Source organism: Falco biarmicus, chromosome 5 (assembly GCF_023638135.1).
Source record: "Falco biarmicus isolate bFalBia1 chromosome 5, bFalBia1.pri, whole genome shotgun sequence".
NCBI lineage: Eukaryota > Metazoa > Chordata > Aves > Falconiformes > Falconidae > Falco > Falco biarmicus.
Window position 1 is genome coordinate 46919899 of NC_079292.1, and position 22819 is coordinate 46942717.

At 35.8% G+C, this 22819-nt stretch overlaps 1 protein-coding gene across 1 annotated transcript in view; it reads right to left on the minus strand.

Annotated features, from left to right (window-relative positions):
* The window catches only part of CFAP54 (cilia and flagella associated protein 54), a 117393-nt gene that overhangs the window by 62797 nt on the left and 31777 nt on the right, over positions 1-22819 (minus strand). Inside the window, exons 17-29 of the mRNA XM_056341897.1 lie at positions 21937-22065; positions 21114-21261; positions 20280-20357; positions 20077-20198; positions 16983-17156; positions 13775-13867; positions 11164-11349; positions 9998-10140; positions 7270-7417; positions 6134-6289; positions 4397-4519; positions 2736-2879; positions 1345-1441 (exon numbers count right to left, since the gene is read on the minus strand). Coding sequence (XP_056197872.1) covers positions 1345-1441; positions 2736-2879; positions 4397-4519; positions 6134-6289; positions 7270-7417; positions 9998-10140; positions 11164-11349; positions 13775-13867; positions 16983-17156; positions 20077-20198; positions 20280-20357; positions 21114-21261; positions 21937-22065 — 1741 coding nt within the window. The remainder of the gene's footprint in view (positions 1-1344; positions 1442-2735; positions 2880-4396; positions 4520-6133; positions 6290-7269; positions 7418-9997; positions 10141-11163; positions 11350-13774; positions 13868-16982; positions 17157-20076; positions 20199-20279; positions 20358-21113; positions 21262-21936; positions 22066-22819) is intronic.

The following is a 22819-nucleotide window of genomic DNA, read 5'->3' on the forward strand; positions in this document are numbered from 1 at the left end:
TGCATCACTTTTTATCCTATTTATTACAGAAATGCTTTCTCTTTTAAGACAAATGCATATACAGAGATGATGGACAATAACTAGAACATGAGTCAGAAGCATGCCCTTGCAGCAAAGACCAATTCAAACTGGTTTGTATTAGAAACAGCATAGCCAGCAGGTTAAGGGAAGTGACTATTCCTCTCTATTTGGCACTTGTGAGACCACATCTAGGTTACTGTGTTTGGTTTTGGACACTGACATACTGGAGTAAGTACAGTGAAGGACCACCAAGATGGTAAGGAGCTAGAGCGCCTGACAAAGCAAGAAGAGGCTGAGAGAATTGGTTTTTTTCAGTCTTGAGAAGGCTAAGAGGAGTCCACACCTACCTAATAGGATGAATACAGAATGTGGAGACTGTCCTCACTGATAGCACAAGAGGCAATAGACACAAGCTGGAAATCAGAAATTTCCAAAGAGATATAAAGAAAAACTTTTAAACCGTAAGGGTTGTAACTGTTGGAACAGGTTGCCCATAGCAAAAAGTTTCTTCAGAGAGATTCAAAACTTGACTGGAAAAGTCCTAGAGCAACCTGATCTAACTGTACCTGTTTGAGCAGGTGGCTGAAATAAATGCCTTCCAGAAATGCCTTCCAAACTAAATTATTCTACGATTCTATCCAGGGTCCAAGGATTACAAGATGCCGTGTAAATATAATGGAAATATAATGGAAAAAAACATCAGGAGTGGTTCTGTGTTTTAAGTTCTAATCTAATTTCCTTTATAAATCCTACTTATTAATTCATCTAACTTTGGCAGAAACATTAGCCTGAAAATTCTTGTGCTTAATCCAGACTCTAAGATATTTTAGAGTTGATGTATCCATTCCTGAGTTCCAAGGTAGTTAAATGCTAGTATACATGGAATTCCTACACAAAAAGGACAATTTCTGTTAACTTCATTCAGGAAGCCTTTTCTGCACTAAAATTTCCTGCAGTGGTCATTACTACCAGCACTGGTAGAATAGTAAGACATGTGATAAATGGACACTGGTCTTTGCCACTGCATTTTGTGATTTAGGAACCAAATTTACACAGATTGGGAGAACTTATATATTCATAGAATAGCGCAAAATACTGTTCCTTTCTAAGAAGGAATCAGTATTTTCATGGAAATGATAAAAAAGATTAATAAAAGTCATTATACACATCACTACAGTATAAATAAGATCACTGACATTATTATTTTAGTTGATTTATCATGGGAGGTATGTGAAATAAAAGTACTTTGTAGGTAATTAATAATAAATAAACCATAGAAAATTCCATAGAAAAAGATAAAAAGTGTTTTAATAGTATACCCACCTGGTTTTGTCAGTCTGAGGAGATTTGATTCAAGAGCACTTAGATTTTCCGTTGCTTTTGCCATTGCAGCTAAATGGGATGTCTTTGCAGAAGTGGTCTGAAATATCCAATAGATAGTTACGAAAACTTAGCTTTTACCTAAAACCAGCAGGTCAATAGTGGCCTATGGGTTAGATCCCAAGTCTTCTAAATCTATCTGATAATTTCATCAATATTGTCTTATTTTTCTTTTCAAGAGAAATAGAATTGATGTTCATACATTTTTTAGTACAGCATCAAAAACCTGGCCATGGTTCAGTCTTGACTGATCTCCAAGGGAGTGAGTGGAGTTGCTCTGCCACCAATAAATTTTTAGGGAAGTCCCACATGCTCCTACAACAACATATTTGAACAGAATGTTTGACAAAATATGTTGTTTTCCACAAAAATTATCTTTCATAGATTATTTATTGCCTACAGAAATCAAAATATTCCTCTGGAAAGAAAGGTGGATTTTTTTCACTTCAGCGGAAATAAAATTTTCAGTCAGCCCTACTTTGCTCAAGATGCTATATTGTTCCTATGATCTTATATTTCTTTCTCTTTTTTGGCATGAACCTGGGAGCAGTTAACACAAACTCAGCAATGAACAATGGAGGAAATTTTGTCCTGGATCCTATCAGTGTCCTACAAATTTTCTTACAGAAACCTTTCCCTGTAAGCTGACTGACGTTTTGTCCCTCTAATATATCTCAGTTTCACGCTCACAGTGCTTCCTTTCTCTGTCGTTATTCCTACTTTCTTAATTCTTTTTCGAATTTCCTCTCCAGTAAAATCTTTTCTAAAATCATTGAAAGAAAAAAGACAGAAAGGTATGGAGAACCAACACTTTACTGATTCTAAGTTGCAGGAAATCCTCAGCAGAAAACCTGCTGCACCTCTTTGCAATTGAGGTTGACAGTTCTTCCATTGAGAAATATTTTTCAGTACCAATTTATTCTCTTATGACTCAGTGTCAAGCAGATGCTACACAAAATGAAAGGCTAAGTTTCTACATTATTAAGGATATTTTTTCTCTTCTTTACTAATATATTGAATTATCTTTTCAGTCTAATAAAGCATTCCTCGAAACTATATATGAAGATCAGTTAAGGATGCTTGTATAAGTATCTGCAGGATTCTCATAGCTCTGAACTGCTAACCCCTCTCCAGTTCAACAAGATGAGACCCTGTACCCACAGCAATCTGCAACTGGTCTTAACAAAGACGGCTACTGTACTTTGGGAACTCTTATTCTACAAAGACACTCTTAGCCCATACCATCACTTGTAAAACAAGCAGTTAAATGTAGTCTTCAAAATAATACAATACAGTATTCAGAGAAAAGAAAAAGTAAAAATCAAAGCAATTACTTTAACTCCTTTATTAGTGTGTGTTTCTTCAGTTTTCATAGCTCCTGACAGGCAGGGTGAGGTGGTTGTTGAGGAATTCAACAGTTTTTTCCCATAGTTAACAATAATTACTGCTAGTTCATATTCTTTCCATGAACGTAGTACCTATTAAAGAATCATTTGTTATATATTTTTTACATAATGTAATGTTTCATTTTTGTCTACTTATAACTGTCAAAATGCATGAATATTATAAATAGAAATTAATTACTCAATACTTAAATTTCTTTTCATTTAAAAACAGGACTATAAAACTGTAAAATAATTGGAAATTAAGATATCTTATCTACGTGTTCTACTTCTGCTTAACCTATCCCTCAGAGAACAGAAAGATTTAACCAGAAATATCTGCTGCTGTGATTGACAGTCTCCCTGTTCTCAGGCAGTACTGCTATCAAAGAATATAAAGGGTAACTAAATGATCCTCATTTACGTCTCTGGTATCGAGTGCCCATTTGAAAATCCCAACTGTATTAGTGAAAGGAATGGTGAAATTTATAAAATGAACAGTGTAGGAAATGCTTTTAGATGGCTTTATCTTCTTTAGATAGAACTCTAAAGGACGAAGTGTTTCTACTGTATGCAAGGTAACTTAACTTTAGGTTGTTTGTCTTTGGGATACAAAGTGTATAGATTACTTTAGGATAAATACAGTGCATGGCCTGACTGTAACTCCACAGAAAACCATATATGATGGATTAATCAGAAGCATTTGCAATTCACTCATTCTGTTTGCTATTCTCTTGAAATGGTGTCTCTAAGGAAAAAAACCAAAATCAGCAGTACAAACAGACAGTCATTTAACTGAGGAATCTAGCAACAAACACTGTATGAAGGTGTTAACATTCTGTTAGGCTGTCCTGGTTTCAGCTGGGATAGAGTTAATTTTCTTCTTAGTAGTTAGTACAGTGCTCTGTTTTGGCTCTTATGTGAGAACAATGTTGATAGGACACTGATGTTTTTAGTCTTTGCTGGGTGATGTTTATACTAAATCAAGGACTCTTCAGTTCCTTGGGCCCTGCCAGCCAGAGGGCTGAGGGGGCACGGGAAATTGGGAGGGGACACAGCCAGGACAGGTGACCCAAGCTAGCCAAAGAGGTATTCCACACCATATGACGTCATGCTGAGTATATGAACTGGGGGAAGAAAGAGAAAGGGGGGGACATTTGGCATTAAGTCTTTTGTCTTCCCAAGTAACTGTTATGCATGATGGAGCCCGGCCTTCCTGGGGATGGCCAAAACCCTGCCTGCCCTTGGGAAGTGGTGAATGAATTCCTTGCTTTGCTTTGCTTGTGTGTGCAGCTTTTGCTTGATTGAAAACAGTGCTACCTTAAATGTAAAAATAAACACTGTAATATAAAATACAGATTTCATGTCACGGACCAATAGTTACAGTGTATTTTCTGAACAAATGAAAATTCTCAATTCTATTAAAAAGTCAAAATGTCATTATTATATGAAATGCACTGATACAAAGATACTAATACACATTTCTACACCTTTACCATTTTAGAGCACCAGTTCTCTAAGATACCACTTTGAAGGCCAGCTTACCAACTTTTTTCTAAATAACAAGAGCTATATTTTAAACTAAGCTGTAAGGACAATAATCCACACCCTACCTTTGCTGCATAAAATGAAGTACAAGCTATCATATGCTGAATGCTCTCATAACATCCTGCCTGTCTCCTCTGCAAAATGGCACTTGGAATTTCTTGAAGAACAGCCAAACACTTAATAAGGATCTGTAAATACAAGGGTTAAAAGATGGTTTGGAGTCTGCAACACACTTACAAGCTTGTACCTCTGTAAAGCCTGGTGAACTTTAAAAATGCTTTGAAATCTAATGGATAACAAAAGCCAATAATAAAATTTCCATTTAATTTAACGGTGTCAAGATTTCAACCACTTTGATTTCAAGCCCTTTGGAATAAATCACATGTTCTCATAAAATCACAGATATTAAATTACAGATACATAATGGATATTTTTGCTGATTTAATTAACATGAAATCAAAGAATGCTTAATTCAGTGAGATGACATACTCCTAGTAGAGGACTGCTTAAAAATATATCAAACTGGTCAGAATTTTAAATGAAAGAAAAATGTTTCCAGTACGCTCTAAAAATAGAAGACTTTTTTCCCCCCATTTTTGTCTATCAGGCATGAAAAGAACATGTGACTAAATTATTTTTCCCTTTAATTAGGAAACCTGAAACAGAAGCCATTTCCAGTGGCTAGCTGTGCCTTTAGTAGGTCATTACAGTCAATGACTTCTTAAGCAAGAGGCTATCCCTCTATGTAAATAGGTGGGGTTGTTTTTCTAAACACTCCTAAAAGCTTCTCGGGGCCCTGAGTGCCCCAACAGTCATTCCGTGAGCAGTCCCACATGGGGCCTCCCCTCACACCTTCTGCCCAGGGGCCCGGGAGTCCCAGTTGAGCTCAGACACAAGCCTTCAGTCCCTGCTCGAGCTATGGTATTGGCATGCTGGTCTTCAGTTCTGTCTCCTGGATGGACCCTGGACCTGTGTTGTAGCCTTGTCTCCAGTCTCTGGCTCTATCTAACTCCTGCAGCTCCTGAGTTTTTCTCCTGGATGGACCCTGGGCCAGCCCAATAACCTCAGCTTCTCTGGACTCTCAGTGGATCCCCTTACCAACACCCTGCTTTGTCTGCTGTTTTGCGATGCTGCTAGTCTGTGTCTTGTCAGCACTGCAGTCACCTTCCTCGTAGCGCAAACACGCTCTTACTGCTGTTCCCTGACAAAACTACCCAATTATGGGGAAAAAAGTTGCATGTTTCTACTGCATCCTTGCTAAATCTACAAAACACCTCCACTGCTTCAGAAATGGAAGGAAAGGATTCAGGTACTCTGTTTTCAAAGAGAAAGTACTTGCTTCTGGAAAAAAGAGCACATGCCTGAAAACTAAAGACTGCATTATCAAAACAATTAGCCTTCTTTTTTTAAGAAGAAAAGAAAACTCTATATGAAGCTAACATTCCAAAAAAAGCCATAGGCAAATGCTTTTCTTTCCTCAGAATTGCTGTCTGCAAATAGCATTCAAGTAAAGTTACGTCACAGATTCTACTAGAGTTTTATAATATCAACACATCATCCTGAAGAAACAATTGCTATTCTGCAGTTACTTAAGCATATCTGAGAGCAGAATCTGTGCAGCTTACACTGAACATATGTGTTGGGAACACATAAAACCATTAAAGGCTTTTCTTTCAGCAGCCACTAAAAACCCAACATCTAGATATTTAGCTCTCCCACCGTACACTCCATTATAAATTTAATTTGAATCACAGTAACTGCAGGAATTGGATGCCAGCTGCTTTGTCTTAAAATTCTCTCACCTGAACTACCGGCACTGAAGAAATCTTGTGATAAATAATTGGAGCAAGGAGGCCATAACATTGTACTACAGACTGCAGGGTGTAACTCGCATCATTTAACCAATTGCTAAGTTCAATTGCCACAGTCATTCTTTCACATTCTGCTAATCTAGCAACCTGTAAAAAAGAAACACATTTTGATTCAAATACAAATTCTGTTGTTTTAAATCATTTGAGAGTGAAAAAAGACAGATGTTATTGCAGTTTAAAAAGCAGTGTAAGCGGCAAGTAAAAGTTTAAAAATGAATCTACATTGATACCTGTTAGAAGTATACAAACAAATGCAAAATTATTCACGATTCTAAAGGAAACAATTGTTCTTGACCTAATTGTGCCCTCTGAATTTGCCCATATAATTTACAAAGCCTGGTTAACAACCTCAGCCTGTGTGGAGTGGAAATTTCACATGCTAAGCTCTCAGAGGAAGTAAGGGGAGGATAACAATTCCTTCCTTCCCTTCCAGTTATCTGCTGAAGTCCTTGCATGTATGAGCAGATCCAGTAAAGTCACCGAGTAATTGACTGCTCACATTTTTATGAGACAAATACTTCAGCAAAGAGTGGAATAGGAATGTAATAATATGGGAGGCAAATCTTGACTATTCAATGTAAAAGAAAGTCCTTTGTGTCATTAACATGCCATTATACTATAAAAAAGTCTGAAATAAGATAAAAACTTAGTATATTAAAACCATGAAGCCCTGTTAGAACTTCAGTATTAATGAAAATATCTGTATTAAATAGCAGAAATATTTAAAACCAAAAATCCAAGGTGCAATTTAGTAGAACAAAAATAACAATGATTGAACTTCTTTCTTAAATTACAGTCCACCACCACTGAAGTCAAGGAAAATCCTTCCTCAGTTAGAATTGGTGGACTTTGGATTAGGCAAAAACTGATTCAGAAACATCTTTCCACCAGGATGCAAATTACCAACAGCAACTAAAATACTTCAGAAAGGAAGACCAGATGACTCACAGAAAATGAAGTATTCTGTAAACAGGCTTAGTACATTGCAACATTTATCTTGTGATGATGAAATAAAGCTGATCAAAAAGTAAAATCAAATCCAGTATATTATTTTAAGCCACACATACTTGGTCCTTATAAAGTATCTTGTTGGAACAGACGGAATCACAGAAGAGTGCTCCTTCCATGACATTAATGTCACAGACAGCAAATATATTCCTTAGAAAGAGGTGCAAGGTAATAGGAGAAGTCCGAGACAGAGCTTCAAAACGTAACCTACAAAACAAAAAAGCACAGTAAAAGCATGTTAATGATGATTCAGATATCACATGCCTGAAATTGCATTATATTAAAATGCATTCTTTAATTTTAAAATTACAGAAAAAAAGGATTACTGTAGCTACTTCTGGAAAGAAGATTTATATGCAAAACTGAAAAAAAGCATTTAAAATTTCTAACAAAAAAATAAATAAAAGGGATAAGACTTCTTTTCAAATTGTTATCCACCTTCTACTATCCTAAAAGAGCTTTTCCTTAGTTGTTTCATCCAATCCAGTGAAATTTACGTTGAACATTTTTAAAACTTGGGATGATAAAGCTTATCTATTTTAATGACTCCTTTTACACATTATTTTTCTGTATTCTGACAATGACGCATGCAGTTGTGAAGTCCATTACTAAGTGTTAGTAACAGACTCCTTTTCATCACTGATGTCTTGTATTACAAGTTTCAAAAGAATCTCTCTTCTGCTTGCTTTTTTGTTGGACTTTTTTTGCCTTCCCTGGGGGTAGGGGGCATTTGTCTTTGGTGGGTGGGGTTTTTTTAAATTATTATTTTATTGTTGTTACAGGAAAAATCCTATTATTTTGAAGTATAATAAATAAATTCCTCCTCCTCGATTGTATTTCCTAAAAGAGACTGAAACTCAAGAAGGAAGATCAAATAGACACATTCACATACTTGACATTACCAAGATACCAGCAGCGCTTCTGGCTGGAAACAGGTTTCCTTTCCTTCCAGCTCCCTCTACTGTACCGTTAAGTCCTATGCACTTTCAAGCTAGTCCATCTAATTTCTTAACTACCGATCAGTAAAACTGAAACCTCTTTATTTCAGGTCTGATACTGCAGCTTTGATAATCTTCCATATTAAATGCGGGGGGGGGGGGAGGGGGGGGGCGCGGAATTAGGCTTGGACATCACTGTCAAAAAAGCAAAAACCCTGAAACTGCTTTGCACAGCTATTTAAAATTTTCTGTCTTCGTTTGATGTATCTTAAAGTAGCTTAATTCACATCATGTTATTTCTGCAGCTGTATGTATCGAGGTGGGGGGGTGGGGGAGGGGGAGGGGGAGTGGAAGGAGAAGAACTGATCAGGAAAAAATATTAGTGAAAAACAATTGCCAAAAAAACCCACAATGACCAGACTTGCATTCCTGCTTTGTTGCCTAGGCCAGTGATAGATTTAAAACATCCACATCATCATGAAATAGGATGTCTAGTGATTATCTGTGTGCATCAATGCAGTCCACAGGCTGCCTGTAAATCCCAAATGCTCTTATGGCACCTAACATCAAGACCTTTGGTAAATTTGTATGCCTAGTATCAGACACATGGTGGCACCTGAAGGACATACAAGAGACACACCAGTAGTCTGGCTGAGCCTCAAATAACAAGTATGCTTAGACACATTACTCTCTCCTACAGGATTCAAAGCACACACAAGCCTACATTATCTGCTTGCACCCAAACAGCACTGCCATGAAAAAAACACTGGCTCTGACGCAAGTGTATCAAAACAATCTGGAGAAAACGCTAGCTACGTTATGTCTTAGAATAGCTGATTACTGGTCATTCTGTCTGTAAAGCGGAAATGGAAGCATTCTGACAAAACTTTTAGGAAATCCCCCTAATATCTATTTCTTGAAACAAAGATCTTTATTTATTTCTTTTTTAATTCTTGAAACATTCAGGAACTATTAACACAACAGGCAATAAGGTTGCTTCTTGTCACCACGGTTTCAAGACTAAGCCAGTCTGTCAGACTGAAATGGAGATGAAAGAACTAGTCTAAAGAGAATTCCACACAAGTGAAGATGATGATTTGCATTCAGTTTTATTGGATGTTAATTCATTATCAAATTGTAAGCAGTTGACTAACATTTAAAACTATATTTTTATTACAGTATTTCATGTCCATTATTTCATACACATCTCTTTCTTTTATCTGGGAATTAATTAAGATTTCAATTGGTTTTGCATTTGGTTCTATTTAATTTCAGTGAATGTAACTGCAAAATTTTTAGCTGGGCTTTGTCATCATGAAAAACCTATAATATTATGGTTGAATATTTGAAATTTACTTACAAATTAATTAATTTTAAATATATCTCCTAAAGCACTTTAGTATATTCAAAGATTATTGGCAGATTATCTAGCCTCCACAAAACAAAATTAGCAAGAATTTACCCCTTTTGGGTGGTGTTCTTGACAACATTTTCACAATTTCTGAACTTTACTGCTCCCTTAATCGAAAGTCAAGAACCCAGTGCATATTACATATTTTGCATGTGAAAATGCATCACACTGAATTAATAGCCACTTCATAAATGTTTTCCAATTATCTTAAGAAAACAATCATTATAAAGAATTAGGTATGTAAATGTTAGCAGTTCCATATATAATAAAAATCCTCTGCTAATTATAAAACACTACATTTTTATAACACATTTCACACCTTTTTTTTTCCAGAATGTTTTTCATATCACAAGTCTGAACAAAATTTCACAACCTGGTACTCTTCAAAATAAAATGTGCACATCTATAATTAACTGTTACTTTGTTTTTGCCAGTTACCTGTTTTCAGATATAGTCAAATTACTGCTTGCAGAAATAACAGCTGCATTGGCAGGCAGTGGAGAAGAATTTGAAACAAAATAATCCCACATTGGTGAAAATGCTTCTCTGGCTAATGTATAGTTGCCAGACTGATAGGCCACCTACAAAAAAACCCGAAAAAAACCAACAACAAAAAATTTACCAGGTTTCCATGTTCATCAAATAACCAAGACAAACATGATTATGGTACAAAGAAAAGTTTTAAAACTCTCCCCCAACATGTATATTTACAATTTCTGTAAGAATATTCTAACATATTTGAATAAAACAAATGTAGTAGCAATCTGATTCTACTAGTATTAGTTTGCCTTCAGAATTAGCATCAGAGAAGGCAGAAGAGTTTCTTGACTGTTAACCAAGGATCTAGCAGCCCTTTGTGGAATAATTTACAGGTATCGTACTGCAGTTTTTGAAGGCATATTGTTTCATCTAGGTTCATTTTACTAATACTGCAGAATGCCCTACTGCTCTGGATAACAAGATATAGATGGAGCCACACACAAATAGGTATAAATTCATGTGGATATCCCTTACTCTGGAATATTTTAGAAAATTTTCTAACTGTTGCCCATTATCTAATTTACAGGACTAGACAATTTGACTTTTTTCCATGCCACAATCTGTTTTAAATTTTCTTTTTAAGAATACCAAAAATTATGATAAAGGTCTGACAGAGCCTTTGTAGTTTTCCACAAGACACTACGAAAATAATTTCAATATAAAAATGGTTGGATTTGATACCTGTCAAGTTCAATCACATTTTTCATCCCATACTGTAATGACTAATAAGATGATTTCCAGCACTTGGTTTCAATCAGAAAAATGAAATAATAAATTATAAAACAGAAGAAAGAACCTAAATGCAGACTGAAAAACAGGAACAGGAATAAAAAAAAACTAGCTAAGAGACATCTTTTCCCTTAAACTGGAATTTCCAGTAATTTTGAATTAAGAATTGAGTTACTCAAATATACCATTTGTTATGTTACAATTGTGATTTGTGCTTGTCAAGCTTTTGGCAAGAAAATCTTGAGGTTTTACCAGAAGTTTTAGAGCTACCAGTGAAAACAAATAATTACAAGCAAATTAAATTATGTGTTTATTATTCAAGACTCTAATCCTACCTCAGTGAGATAGGCTCGAACAGTAGTAGCAGAAAGAGGTGGATAAGCAAGGATTGGCTTAGTTGTTTCCCCAATGGCATCACCAATAAGTTTTCCATCAGAAGAATATGCTGCGACTGCAAATACGTATTTCTCATTGGGATCTAAGCCTTGTATTTCCAAGAGGCTTTTCCCATCAGCTGGTATCTATCAATAAAAATATTTTCCACTTACACCCACTATACATATCAAAAACAAATCTCAAACTCTAAACTTTTACTGTTCAATAAATTATTTAATGGTGTTGGATACAATCAAAGTACAACCTAGATTAACAGACACGTCATGTTTCCACATGGTATTAGGTTCTTGAAGACAATGAGAAAACAATGAAATGACAGGGGAAAAAATGTATCAGCTTTCTCTGGAATGCAGTTGAGTATACAGAGCACATAACCTAAGAGTACAGTTAAGTACCAGGACCTGGAGTTTCTCTAAGACATTTTTGTCCATTTCTATATTCACACCATGAGTGCACGTGCTTGCAGTCATTGAGCTGGAAACATTCTAGCCCTGAGTTGTGCTTCCTGAGAAAGAGCATATGGCTCTCCTCCACACATGCCACATGCATGTATTAGATATGGGCAGAGGATGTCTCGGGTCCTCTCAGCATCATTAAAAGGACTTTGAAGTTTGTGAAACAAACAACATATTTTCAAGATCTTCTCTTCATTTTTCCTTCAAGTAATTGTCCACCTGCACTTTAACATTGCGACTCGCTCCTAACAGGCTTTTCCACCTTCCTCTCCATAACCAGGACAACTTATATAAAGGAAAGTTTTATGGTCTTGAAGCAACGAACAACTGACACAGTGACTGAAGCACAACATGAGAAATGAGACCATCCGAATGTAGCATCAACACAGTGCTCTTATACAAATACTGTCTGGCCTTCATTAGGAGACCTCTGAACAACAGAAATCCCATCAAATGCTGGGGGTGAATCCTGAACCATTGGACCAGAAATTAGTGTAAGACAGTCTGTAGTATCCCTTTAGAGCAAGCTTTTCTCATGTTGCAAGTTGATAGATCATTACACCACCAAAAATTCTAAACCTTTTCGATGAAGCAGGTAGATAGTGACTTTGTCTGCAGATCAGCATTTCGCAAAAGCATATCCTAAAACAACAAGAAGTTCCACTGCTAAGGCATATGGGTTAACCTCAGGTCTGTGCACCTCTAGTGCCTGCCAGAGCTAAGACAGTCAGTGGCTTGGATGGATTGCAGCAAGTTCAAAGAAAGAACAGCTAGCAGTGAAGTAAAAGTCTCAAATGAAATACTTAATTCACCTGGAGCAGTACAGAATACTGAAACTAGCTCACTGGACATCGCAGGAAGCTTGATTCTCTGGATTTGATAACAATAATATAGACAATAACATCAAAACCTCTATTGCCAGTAGCTACACACACCTTCTCTTTTTATACACTTTCCTTTTTGGGGAGGGTATAGGGCAACAGGCACAAAGGGAAAGATTTCCCCTCCATCACCAAATACAAGTCTGTAAACGTTAGTATAGAGCTTGGTCACAAAACCAGGAAAGCTTGAAACATTAGGCAAAAGAGGTCGAGATCATTCTTCTGCAACACCGCAAAACAGAGACCTGCCCTGCAAAGAACAGAACTCTTCAAGAAGATTTCCAGATATAAAAATGATCACTCAGGTCTGAGACAACAGTCAAATTTGCTGAAGCAAATATGATGTGCTGAAGCTTTTTTGTCCCATTCTTTGAACTCAAAATTAAGAGTATTTGGATGATGGATCACGGTCGTCATTCAGGTGGACAACGCAACAGCATGCAAAAGCAAGTGTAAACCAGAACTCTCTCAGTCTATGCAAGAACATCAAAGTGTAATCTAAAGGAAAAAAACTACACTAACACAAAACAAAAAATGCAAAACAAATTAAGAAAATAAACATCAAATTGCAATGAAGAAGTAATGTAAAAGAGCACTGACAGTCAGATGATCAGTCATAAGTAATCAAAGTTTTGTGGGATGATTTGTCACACCACATGTTCACAGCACCAAAGGGAAAGAGCATGAACCTAGAAGTTCAATCATGTCTGAACACAAAGGTTATTGAAGAAGTTATATCATCATGTTGCCAGAATTAAGTAAGCCAAGGCCTTGTTAAGAAGAAATAGCCAATAGAAGTTATACAATTAAGAAAAATTTTTTACCTGTTTAGAATTTCTCTTTTTTTGAATCCCTGGAAACAGAAGTGTCTAGGGTACGCTCTATAAATACATTATATACTTTATCTTCCTTCTGTATTTCTTAGATGTCACTCAAAAAACAGATTTATAACAGATGGGACAAAGACTTGTCTAATATGAAGGTTTTGTATCATTTAATTCACTATCCTGAACAGGTTCCTAGAACTTTTTTTTTTGTTTTGGTATCCCTTCAGCCTAGCAAAATTTCAATTGCTTAAAATAGAAATCAAAAGGTTTGTCAAAGGATTGGCCAGTTACCTGATTAAAAAAAGATGTTAGATGTATACATTTAGAAAGCTGGGGTTTTTTTAAAAGAAGAGAGAATGATCTAAAGGAGTTTTACCTCTGTCTTACCTCTTCTCCTGCATTTGGAAGTTTATTGTGTTTTAACCTTACTTTCATATTACTTCCTCCTGCTACAGAGCCCAAAATACTGTACCATGAAACCTTTGAAGAAAATGAGAACAAAATTAGTTGATATATAACAGTATTTCTAACTTTTGCCTAATGTAGAATTAACTAGTTTTGTGAAAACAGTCTCTGTGGAAAAAAAAAAAAACAACAAACCAACCTTAGTTATAAAAATGTTTAGTCTAACTGCACTAGAAACATTAATTAATTGATTTAGCTGGAGAACTAGATATACTAAAATAGCAATAAAAGCAAATGATTCTTCATTATTCTATCTCCTACATTGACTTACCCTGTACCTCAAACTTATCCCAAAACATAAACTCTATAGGCCATCCTGTAGATTTAAAGTCATCTCAATCTATTATGTGATCCTTGCCAACAGTACCCTTCTAAAGCTGACATGTTCTGATTCAGTACACTACTTGAGGAAAGATCCTTAAAAGCAGGCAACAAAAACACAAATATGAAGTAATGCAGTAATATCTTCTAAACAAGCCATGTTCTTATTTTCTATTTAAATCCATTTATTTTTTTAATACTCTCAAGCTGCTGATAATCTCATTGAGCATATTATCTATACTTCTTAATATATTTAACCAAGGAGGAACATGAGTATGCAGTCCTGAATCAGTGCTTGGTTGTGTCCAGTGAGATCAAACATGGGAACTAATTTTGATTTCATCTCTGCAGAACTGGGCAGATGATTTCAGTAAGTTATGCATCTGATGAAGTTCTAAAAACTGTACTATTTACTTTCAGTAGACATTTAAATAGACCTGAGGTTTTGCAGGTGAGGTCATTTTTTAACATTAAACAAATTTTAATTTTTCTTGTATAATACACATGATTTGCCTTGCAATGAGTTCTGACTGCTTTTCAGAAAGAGATACTGAAATAGAGGTGGTTATTTTCAGGAAATGAGCAACTTTAAGATCGGGAAGTTTTAGAGATTGACTTCTAGTACAAGAACTATATACGTCTAATTAAATCCTTAGTATCCATTTCCAGTTAGTAAGTTCTTCGATAAAAATGCCTTTCACATCTGCTCAACAGAGTATCTGGGCTTAAATTATAAGACTAATAATCATGTTGCGCCATCTAGTGGCCCACTGTTTTACATTCACTCCCCTGTATCGAACAAAAAGAAGTGTTAACAGATGAGCTACCAGACTTTAAAGAGTTATTTTTTTTATTTTATGTTCATTAGGAATAAAAAGGAAAAACTTTTCCAAATTCATTTCTTTGAAATTAACTAATCGACGTGAAATAAAACTGCAAGTTATAAAACAATTGTTCACAGAAAAATTCTTACCACTATTAGTAAGATTTGAGTTCCTACTGGTTTTATACACATTGTTAATTTGAAGAAGTTTGCTAAATCATTATGAAAATTTGTCTCTTTAGAAAACTGTGGCTAGTGAGTTTTTCATACTTCAACCTGTTTGAACCCTTTCTGGACTATGAAGGAGAATAAGGTGATTTGGAACAGTCAGCAAGGATTTACCCAGGGCAAAACATGGCTCATCATCATGATTGGCCTCTGTGACAAAATTACTTGATTTGCAGAGGAGGGGAGAGGAGTAGATGTCATTTATCCTGACCTTAGAAAGGCTTTTTTTTTTTCAGCACTGTCTCCCAGTAGTCTTACATCCAAGTTAGGATGATACAGTATGGGGGTGTGAACAGATAAACGGGTAAAACAATGGTTGGAAGGTCAGGCTCAGAGACTAGTTGTTAATGGTTCATACTCTACCTGGAGGGTGGTAACAAGTGGACTACTGTAGGGGACTATCCTGTTCAATATCTTTAGCAATAACCCGAGGGAAAAAGTGAGCACTAGATTTGAAGATGATGCCAAATTGAGGGAAAAAATCGATATCGCTGAGGGCAGGATTGCTATTCAGAGGCACCCAGAGAGCCCAGAGGAATGCACGACAGGAACCTCATGAAATTTAACAAGGACAGGACAAATGCAAAGTTTTACACCTGGGAAGGAAGAATCCCTTGCAAGGATATAGGCTGGGGACTGATGGGCTGGGAAACAGCACTTAAATGATCTGGGGGACATGTTAGACAGCAAGCTGAGCATAAGCCAGTGGTGTGCCACGGCAGCAAAGCAGCCTGAAAGCATCTTGAACTGTACTGACAGACATACAGTTAGGAGACTGAGGAATGTGATTATCCCCCTCTGCTCAGCACTCATTAGACTACATCTAGATACCACGGCCAGTTTCACTCCTGTCCCCATCATTCTAACAAGAAATGTTGAACAACCAGAGCAACCAGAGTCATTACAGCAAAGGACCACCATGATGGAGCACTAGCACTTTGAGAAAAGGCTGAGCAAGAAGGGCTTATTCTTCCTGGAGAAGAGGTAGCTTCAGGGGACCTACCAGGAGCCCTTGAGTGCCTGCAAGCAAGTGATGAAGAAGATGTAGCCAGGCTTTTCCCAGTAGTGCATGGTAAGGGTACAAAAAACAATAGACCTAAATTGAAGCAAGAAAGATTCCAACTGTACATAAGGATAAATGTTTTCTCCATGAACAGGTTGTCCAGAGAAGCTGTTCAGTCTCTGCCCTTGGAGGTTTTTAGAGGTGACTGGATAATGCCCTAAGCAACCCGGTCTAATCTCACAGCCAACCCTACTTTGAGCAGAAGGTGGGACTAGAGACCTCTCCTAAACCCCTTTATGATCTGAATAGTTCTGTGATTCTACATGTCCAACAGAAGGCCGCTTTTTCCACCTGAATTATGGCACTTCAGCACTTCATTAACAGAGACTTACTTCAGTGTGGTACTTTCTTGCATCACATGATGCAACAGCTTCACATGTCTTTAGAAGGTAACTAGGAGTATGTCAGACTAAAAGTGAAAGAATGAGATTTTGACAAGTAGAATAAGTGTTATATGACAGAAGCACCAAGGAACATGATGCATGAGATTAAGAAATTTTCATGCAAATGTGAAGATCAAAACAGTGAGTCACAACTGACTCACAGAGCATGGGGGGAACAACACAAGTCAGAATCACATAATCTTCTCAAGAACAACAAAACAAACTGTGATGGTATTAGCACTGTTGAAACAACTTTTTCTCTCTCATGTATTGTTTAGTTATTTCTTATGCAGTCATCATGAAAAACATTACCTGAACATCTGAAGAGAATGGGGCTGGTTTAAAAGTCATGGAGCAATGTGATCTAGAAAGTAATAGTGGAGGAGGAGGAGTTCTGCTTTTTTTCTTGCTGTTCATAGTTTCTTTGAGACTATGATACAACGCTCTTTGTTCAGCTTCAACTTGCTCAATTAAAGTTAGTGCTTCCTATGATTTAAATTAAAACAAAAGGAGAAAACTTTTAAAACATAACAATCAGATAGATTTAACACTTTTAAACAGTTTTCAAAATGATCATTAAAAAATCCACTGCTATGTAGAAAACATTTCTAGATTTTCATATCATCTTACATCCTAAATCAGGTTGAATGGTACTTTGTGTAAGCCTTACATATACTGATTAATTTCACAATGTACAATAAAGAGAATGCAGGGTTGCATATGAAAGAGGCAGGGCTGATGCATATCCAGTTTTGGAAGAACCTATAGGAAAAAAGAAAGTGACCACAAATAATGTTAATTAGCAATTAGTGTCAACCAGTGATTAGCTCCAACAAGAAACAAAAAAGATACCAGCTCTTATTTAGGAGAGAGCTGGAGACCTAATCCCTGGACTTTCTGAAGGAGCTGTGGAAGTGATTAGACTGATTTTCTGTACTCCAGAAATTGAGGAAATAAATACAGTCCAGAAATAAAGAAAATGGAGGAGAGTGCAGGCCCAGAAAAGTAGGGCTAAGACACTTCCCTTGGTTAGCTGAAGAAAGCTGAGAGCTGACTAACAGTCTAATAAATGTCTTCCAAAAATGTGGAGGCCTCCTGCACATAGTGATTATGTGGACATTTGGTTGGAGATCAGGGTACGTTTTTTTCTTACTGGACAGAATGGCAAATTGATAGGTTTCTTTACTTTGTTTGCATTGTCAGGATAAGGGAAACTTAACTTGGAAATTTAATACTAAGAACTTAGTACTTTTAAATCTTTATTTGTGGGAGCTGTGCAGTGCAAACCAAAATGAAAAAAGACAGCTCCCAGAGATGAAGAGATCAAGGATGCCTTGGAGAAATTACATTCTTCGGGGAGAAGATAGATCACACATTTCTACAACCAGGGTTTTTATTTTAAGCCTTTTAGTACCATACACTGGACCAAGGATTTAGGCTGAACTGAGTCTGAAAAATAAACTGAGAAAGAAAATCTGAAGTTATTGGTTATTCAGTGACAATCCTATAATCTTGCACCTTAACAATTCCTTGTTTCTGTCCTCATACATTTATAAGGCTATAAGAACAACCATACCAGGTCAGACCACAGATTGAATAAGCCTTGTACCTCATGTCCAAAAATGACCAAAAAACCAGCCATAGATTTACAGTGAAATGGGGAGTTAAGATTTAATAGAGCCTTAATCACATCACATAGCTAATCATTTGCACAGCCCCTCACTTCACTCAACTTCCTGCCCCTTTACATTAAGGTTGTATCCACCCTAGTAATAAATGTTTAAGGAAGGATATAAGTAAAAAAGCAAGATATGGACTGACTCTTTCCCTCACACAACCATTCAGCTTTTGCAATTGATAATTAAGAAACTTCATTGCTTCTTCAAAAATTTTACTTCTTTATGGTAAGCTGTACTGTGATATGTATATGATGTGATGGGTACACAGTAGCTAAAGCAGTTAAGCAGTGTGACACATTTGAGTATACACATGACTCAGAAGCTGCCTTGTGGTTTACTGCATGAGAAAAGGTTATTTCTATGTTTTCCAAACAAATAAACCACTTTCCTATTTTGCAGTGTAATAAAAAACAGATTTATCTCATATTGCGCTGAGTACAGTAGAAAAGACTGGAAGGTATGAGCAGTTCTATATAGACGTCTTGGATGGTCTACGATACAAAAGGCAAAATCCTCTACAGAGAAGCATGAAAATAAAGGTATGGTTTTGCTATTCATGAAGTGAGCACCATCCACCACAAGGAGGAAAATTAATTGAGCATATAATTACATATTTCATCATAGCACAAATATCAAAGAAAATCATGCAAACTTTGTCCAGGCAAAGTTAATTCTGGCATTTTCTGGCAACTGGCTCCAAATATATTATATTTTTTTACCTACATGTTTCTCAGTGAAAAGTGCACAGAAGTAAAATATACTGAAGTTCACTACAAGGCCTTTGCAAATGTTTGTTTGCGATAACCACATATTTCTTGGGAATTGCTTGTAAAGCCTCACTGGTGACTAGTTACAAATTTCATATCATATCACTACATCTTCTATTCATAAATTCCATATATTTTACAAATATATGAGAGAGACTTTTAGTGTATATCTATCTGGTTTTTGCATTCTTCTGACATAAAAGATATGTGTGTTAATTATCCTGCTCCCAAATTTGTAGTACTTAAAAGAAAAACACTATCTAGCAACTTCTTGTTTAAAATACTTTTTCATATATTATATAGTAGAACTTGCAGATTCTGTTATCTGTTGTACAGGCTATAAATAAATTTTATGCCCCACTGATGAGAAGGCAATTTTCATGGAGAGATGCTGGTACAAAGCTCAACGGAAAGACTTCCACTGATTTCAAAAGACTTCGAAATGACCCCATGAAGAATTGACTTTCAGCCTCAGTAAATTCCAAAATCTCCAACTTCTAAACTGTTTATTTAACATTAATAAAATAAAGTCCATGTCATCATCACTGAAGTAATCTAAGACAGCTTATAGATCTTGGAAAAAGAAGGATGTTGAAGGTTGCAATGGGGAGAAGGAAACCTGCCTGATATTTTGGCAGGGTATAGGTTCATAATTGCAAAGTCTAGGTGGTTAAGTGTAGAAAGAAAGATGGTATCTTCTTTCATGTTTCCTGCAATCTGCATGTGTGCACAGAATTTGGGGATGTGCTCTTTCCTTACTTTAAGTCACTTCATTCTTTCACCATAATGAAACTTCTCAGGGAAATTTTGACAACAGAAGTTAAAAACACCCATTGTCCCTCGAGTTCCTTCCATTTTTCTTCTTTTTATAAGAAGGAGTAATCAAAGTCATAATAATACAGGACATGAAAAACTGTAATAATGATAAAGAATTTCTACTATAAGATATTATTTTATTACCTCCAGTAGCTGCCTTTGGGAAGAAGTGGTTAACTCTTTAGGGAACTTCTGTGCAGCCTTTTGCATCAAAAATATTGCTTTGGATAGCTTATTCTTTTTTATTTTTCCCATTATAAATGCCTCTGTAAAACAGATATTTTAAGACATTTATAAAACAGCAGCAGTAATTTATTATACTTCTAAAATCTTATAATAAGCCTTACCTGTTAAATAACAGAAATCTTTAATATTCTTCACATGAGACTTGCTAGACTTAAGACTTTCATCATCCTTTTGAGCACCTATGTGGGAAGGAAATCTTGAGTTACTCATTCTAATAGTGGTACTGAGAAAATTTCAGTAAGGGGGGTTAATATGTAGTTTTGTAGTAAAGTTCTGCTCCATCTCATGTTCTTTTGTTTGGTTCATGCCACAAAGAATATTCCACCCTCATGCTTTAACATCTTTAGTAGCTATACTAACTTCACAGGAAAAGAGTAATCTTGTTTGATTTTAGGGAGCAGTGCACAGGGGAACTCTGCAGTGTCAAACTCATACTAGCTTTTACTTTAAAAAAAAAAAAACAAGAATGGGAGACCAAGTAGAGTTTTTCCAGACAGCATTTGGCAAGTGCGGGATATCTGCGGACTGTAGAAATCTGGATTACAAAGAGCACTGAATAAAATACTCATCATTCTCTAGAAAGAAAATTAGAATTACAGGGGAAAAAAATACTGTAGAGCATCCCCCAGTTCTCCCTTACTGATACTGTTAATATTATAAACACCCCCAAAAAAAACTGTCTAGGAATCCAATCCAGTACTTGTTAGCAAAGTTTAACTTACATCGGTTGAGTAGACGTTAGAGATTCATATCATGCAGTAAATCTAAATTCTGCAAATTCAGTACATTATTTCAATCTGTAGGTGGCATACAAACTGCCCAACATCAGCTCCTCTTCAGAAAGTAGGTACTCCTTTATTTCTTAGTATTACATCATATGTTAACAGAGAACTCTAATCAAGATATGAAGATCATTTAGCTTTACTGAAACCTACCTTTTATCATTTTAAGAAGTTTCACAGCTACTCGATGCTGGGCCTGAATAAGCTCCAAATGTAAATCCATTAAAAAAACATCACCTGTTCCTGTGTTATCATTACCACATCCCAAAAGGGAATTCAAATCCTGATCATTTGAGTCCACCTAATAAATAGGAAATGGCAATTAAGCAAACACAAACTTTTATGACTTAGCTTACTGCATTTATCTTGATATTGATACTATTATTTCAGTAAATTGACAAAACACTGAAATTTCTCATATCTATGTAATATGCAGTCATTCAAGAAAACATGAAAAGGAGAATGACTAGACAGAGAAAGCACAGAAAATGGACAGAGAAAACTAGACAAATCCTGAGAATCAATAGGAAACTAAATTAATAATAAATATGCAACTGCAGAAAAATATGTTCTATTGTGTTGCCAGTCCACAAAAAAAAGATCATATTGGTGTAGAATGATAATATTTAGAAAATCTGATCTCCCTTCAACAGGAAAAAATGTTAATAATAAACTGTTGCAAGCAATGAATATGAAAAGGATTTCTGCTTTTATTTTATAGGAGAAAGTTATAAATTATAATTATTTCCAGAAGAAAATAGCAAAGAAATCCTAAAGAGTTACTGAAAGAGAGAAATGCTGTTTCTGCTACACAAAGATTTATTTCTTCTGTTCTCCTCTTACATGAGGCAGGAAGATGAGGCGCATTTGATAATGCTAAGATTTCTAAGTATGAAGAAAATATGAGGTTTGTGTCATCAAAATCCAATATATTATTTATAAATTTTGATGCAGTGTAGCTTTTTGTAAACTTTACCATTGTACAGCAGTTGTCAAATATCGACTTTCCATCTGGTAGAAGGGTCATTAAGCGAGATGTGTTCATTCCATTAATTGCTTTTTCAAGACTTTCATAAGCAACTTGTAATTGTTCTGTAGGACTTTTCTGAAATGAAAACACATAGAAACATGCTTTATTAAATAACAGCATTAAAAGCTATAATATGGACTATCAAAAGTAAAGTGCTATTATTTTCAGCTGTTGCAGTTTAAACTCTGTCAAATAGTCTTTACATAGGCACTGCTCCCCATGCTTTCATATTGACATACTAATGTCAATGTTTTCAATTTCAAGTAATTTTAATTAATTTAGGACTGATATTCCCTCAGCTGTCAAAGAAACATTTTACTAACTCAAAGAGTTAGCTTACAGCAGAATGAAACTGCAGTTAGAAAATTAAGTTGATGAACACAGCATTTTTCACACTTTTCAAATGTTCCATTAAATGCTGTTAAGAAAATACTGATTTTTTTGAAAACACCACCCTTAAGTAGTTTGTCATTGAATCAAAGTTTCACCATGGGGGTAAGTATTAAGACATATCATTGACAAAATTCCTGAATCCTCAGACTAATGTTTGCCTTCTTAATGTGCTTTATTAAGTAATTTTGAACTATTTTGTTGGACACTTCTGCAAAGTGCTAAGCACTGAACACACTGAACAAAGCAAAGAAACTCAGGATCTTCCATCTATTCCACATTACCCTTATAGAAACAAACAAGCAAAACCACAACTCAAAATATTTTCCTAAATTAAGCAAGGACTGAAGTTTGTATGACCTTTAAAAAATGCATTATTAAACCATTTAAAGCTGGTACTACACCATCAGCATAAAAAAGTGTACGGCAGAAATCAGTA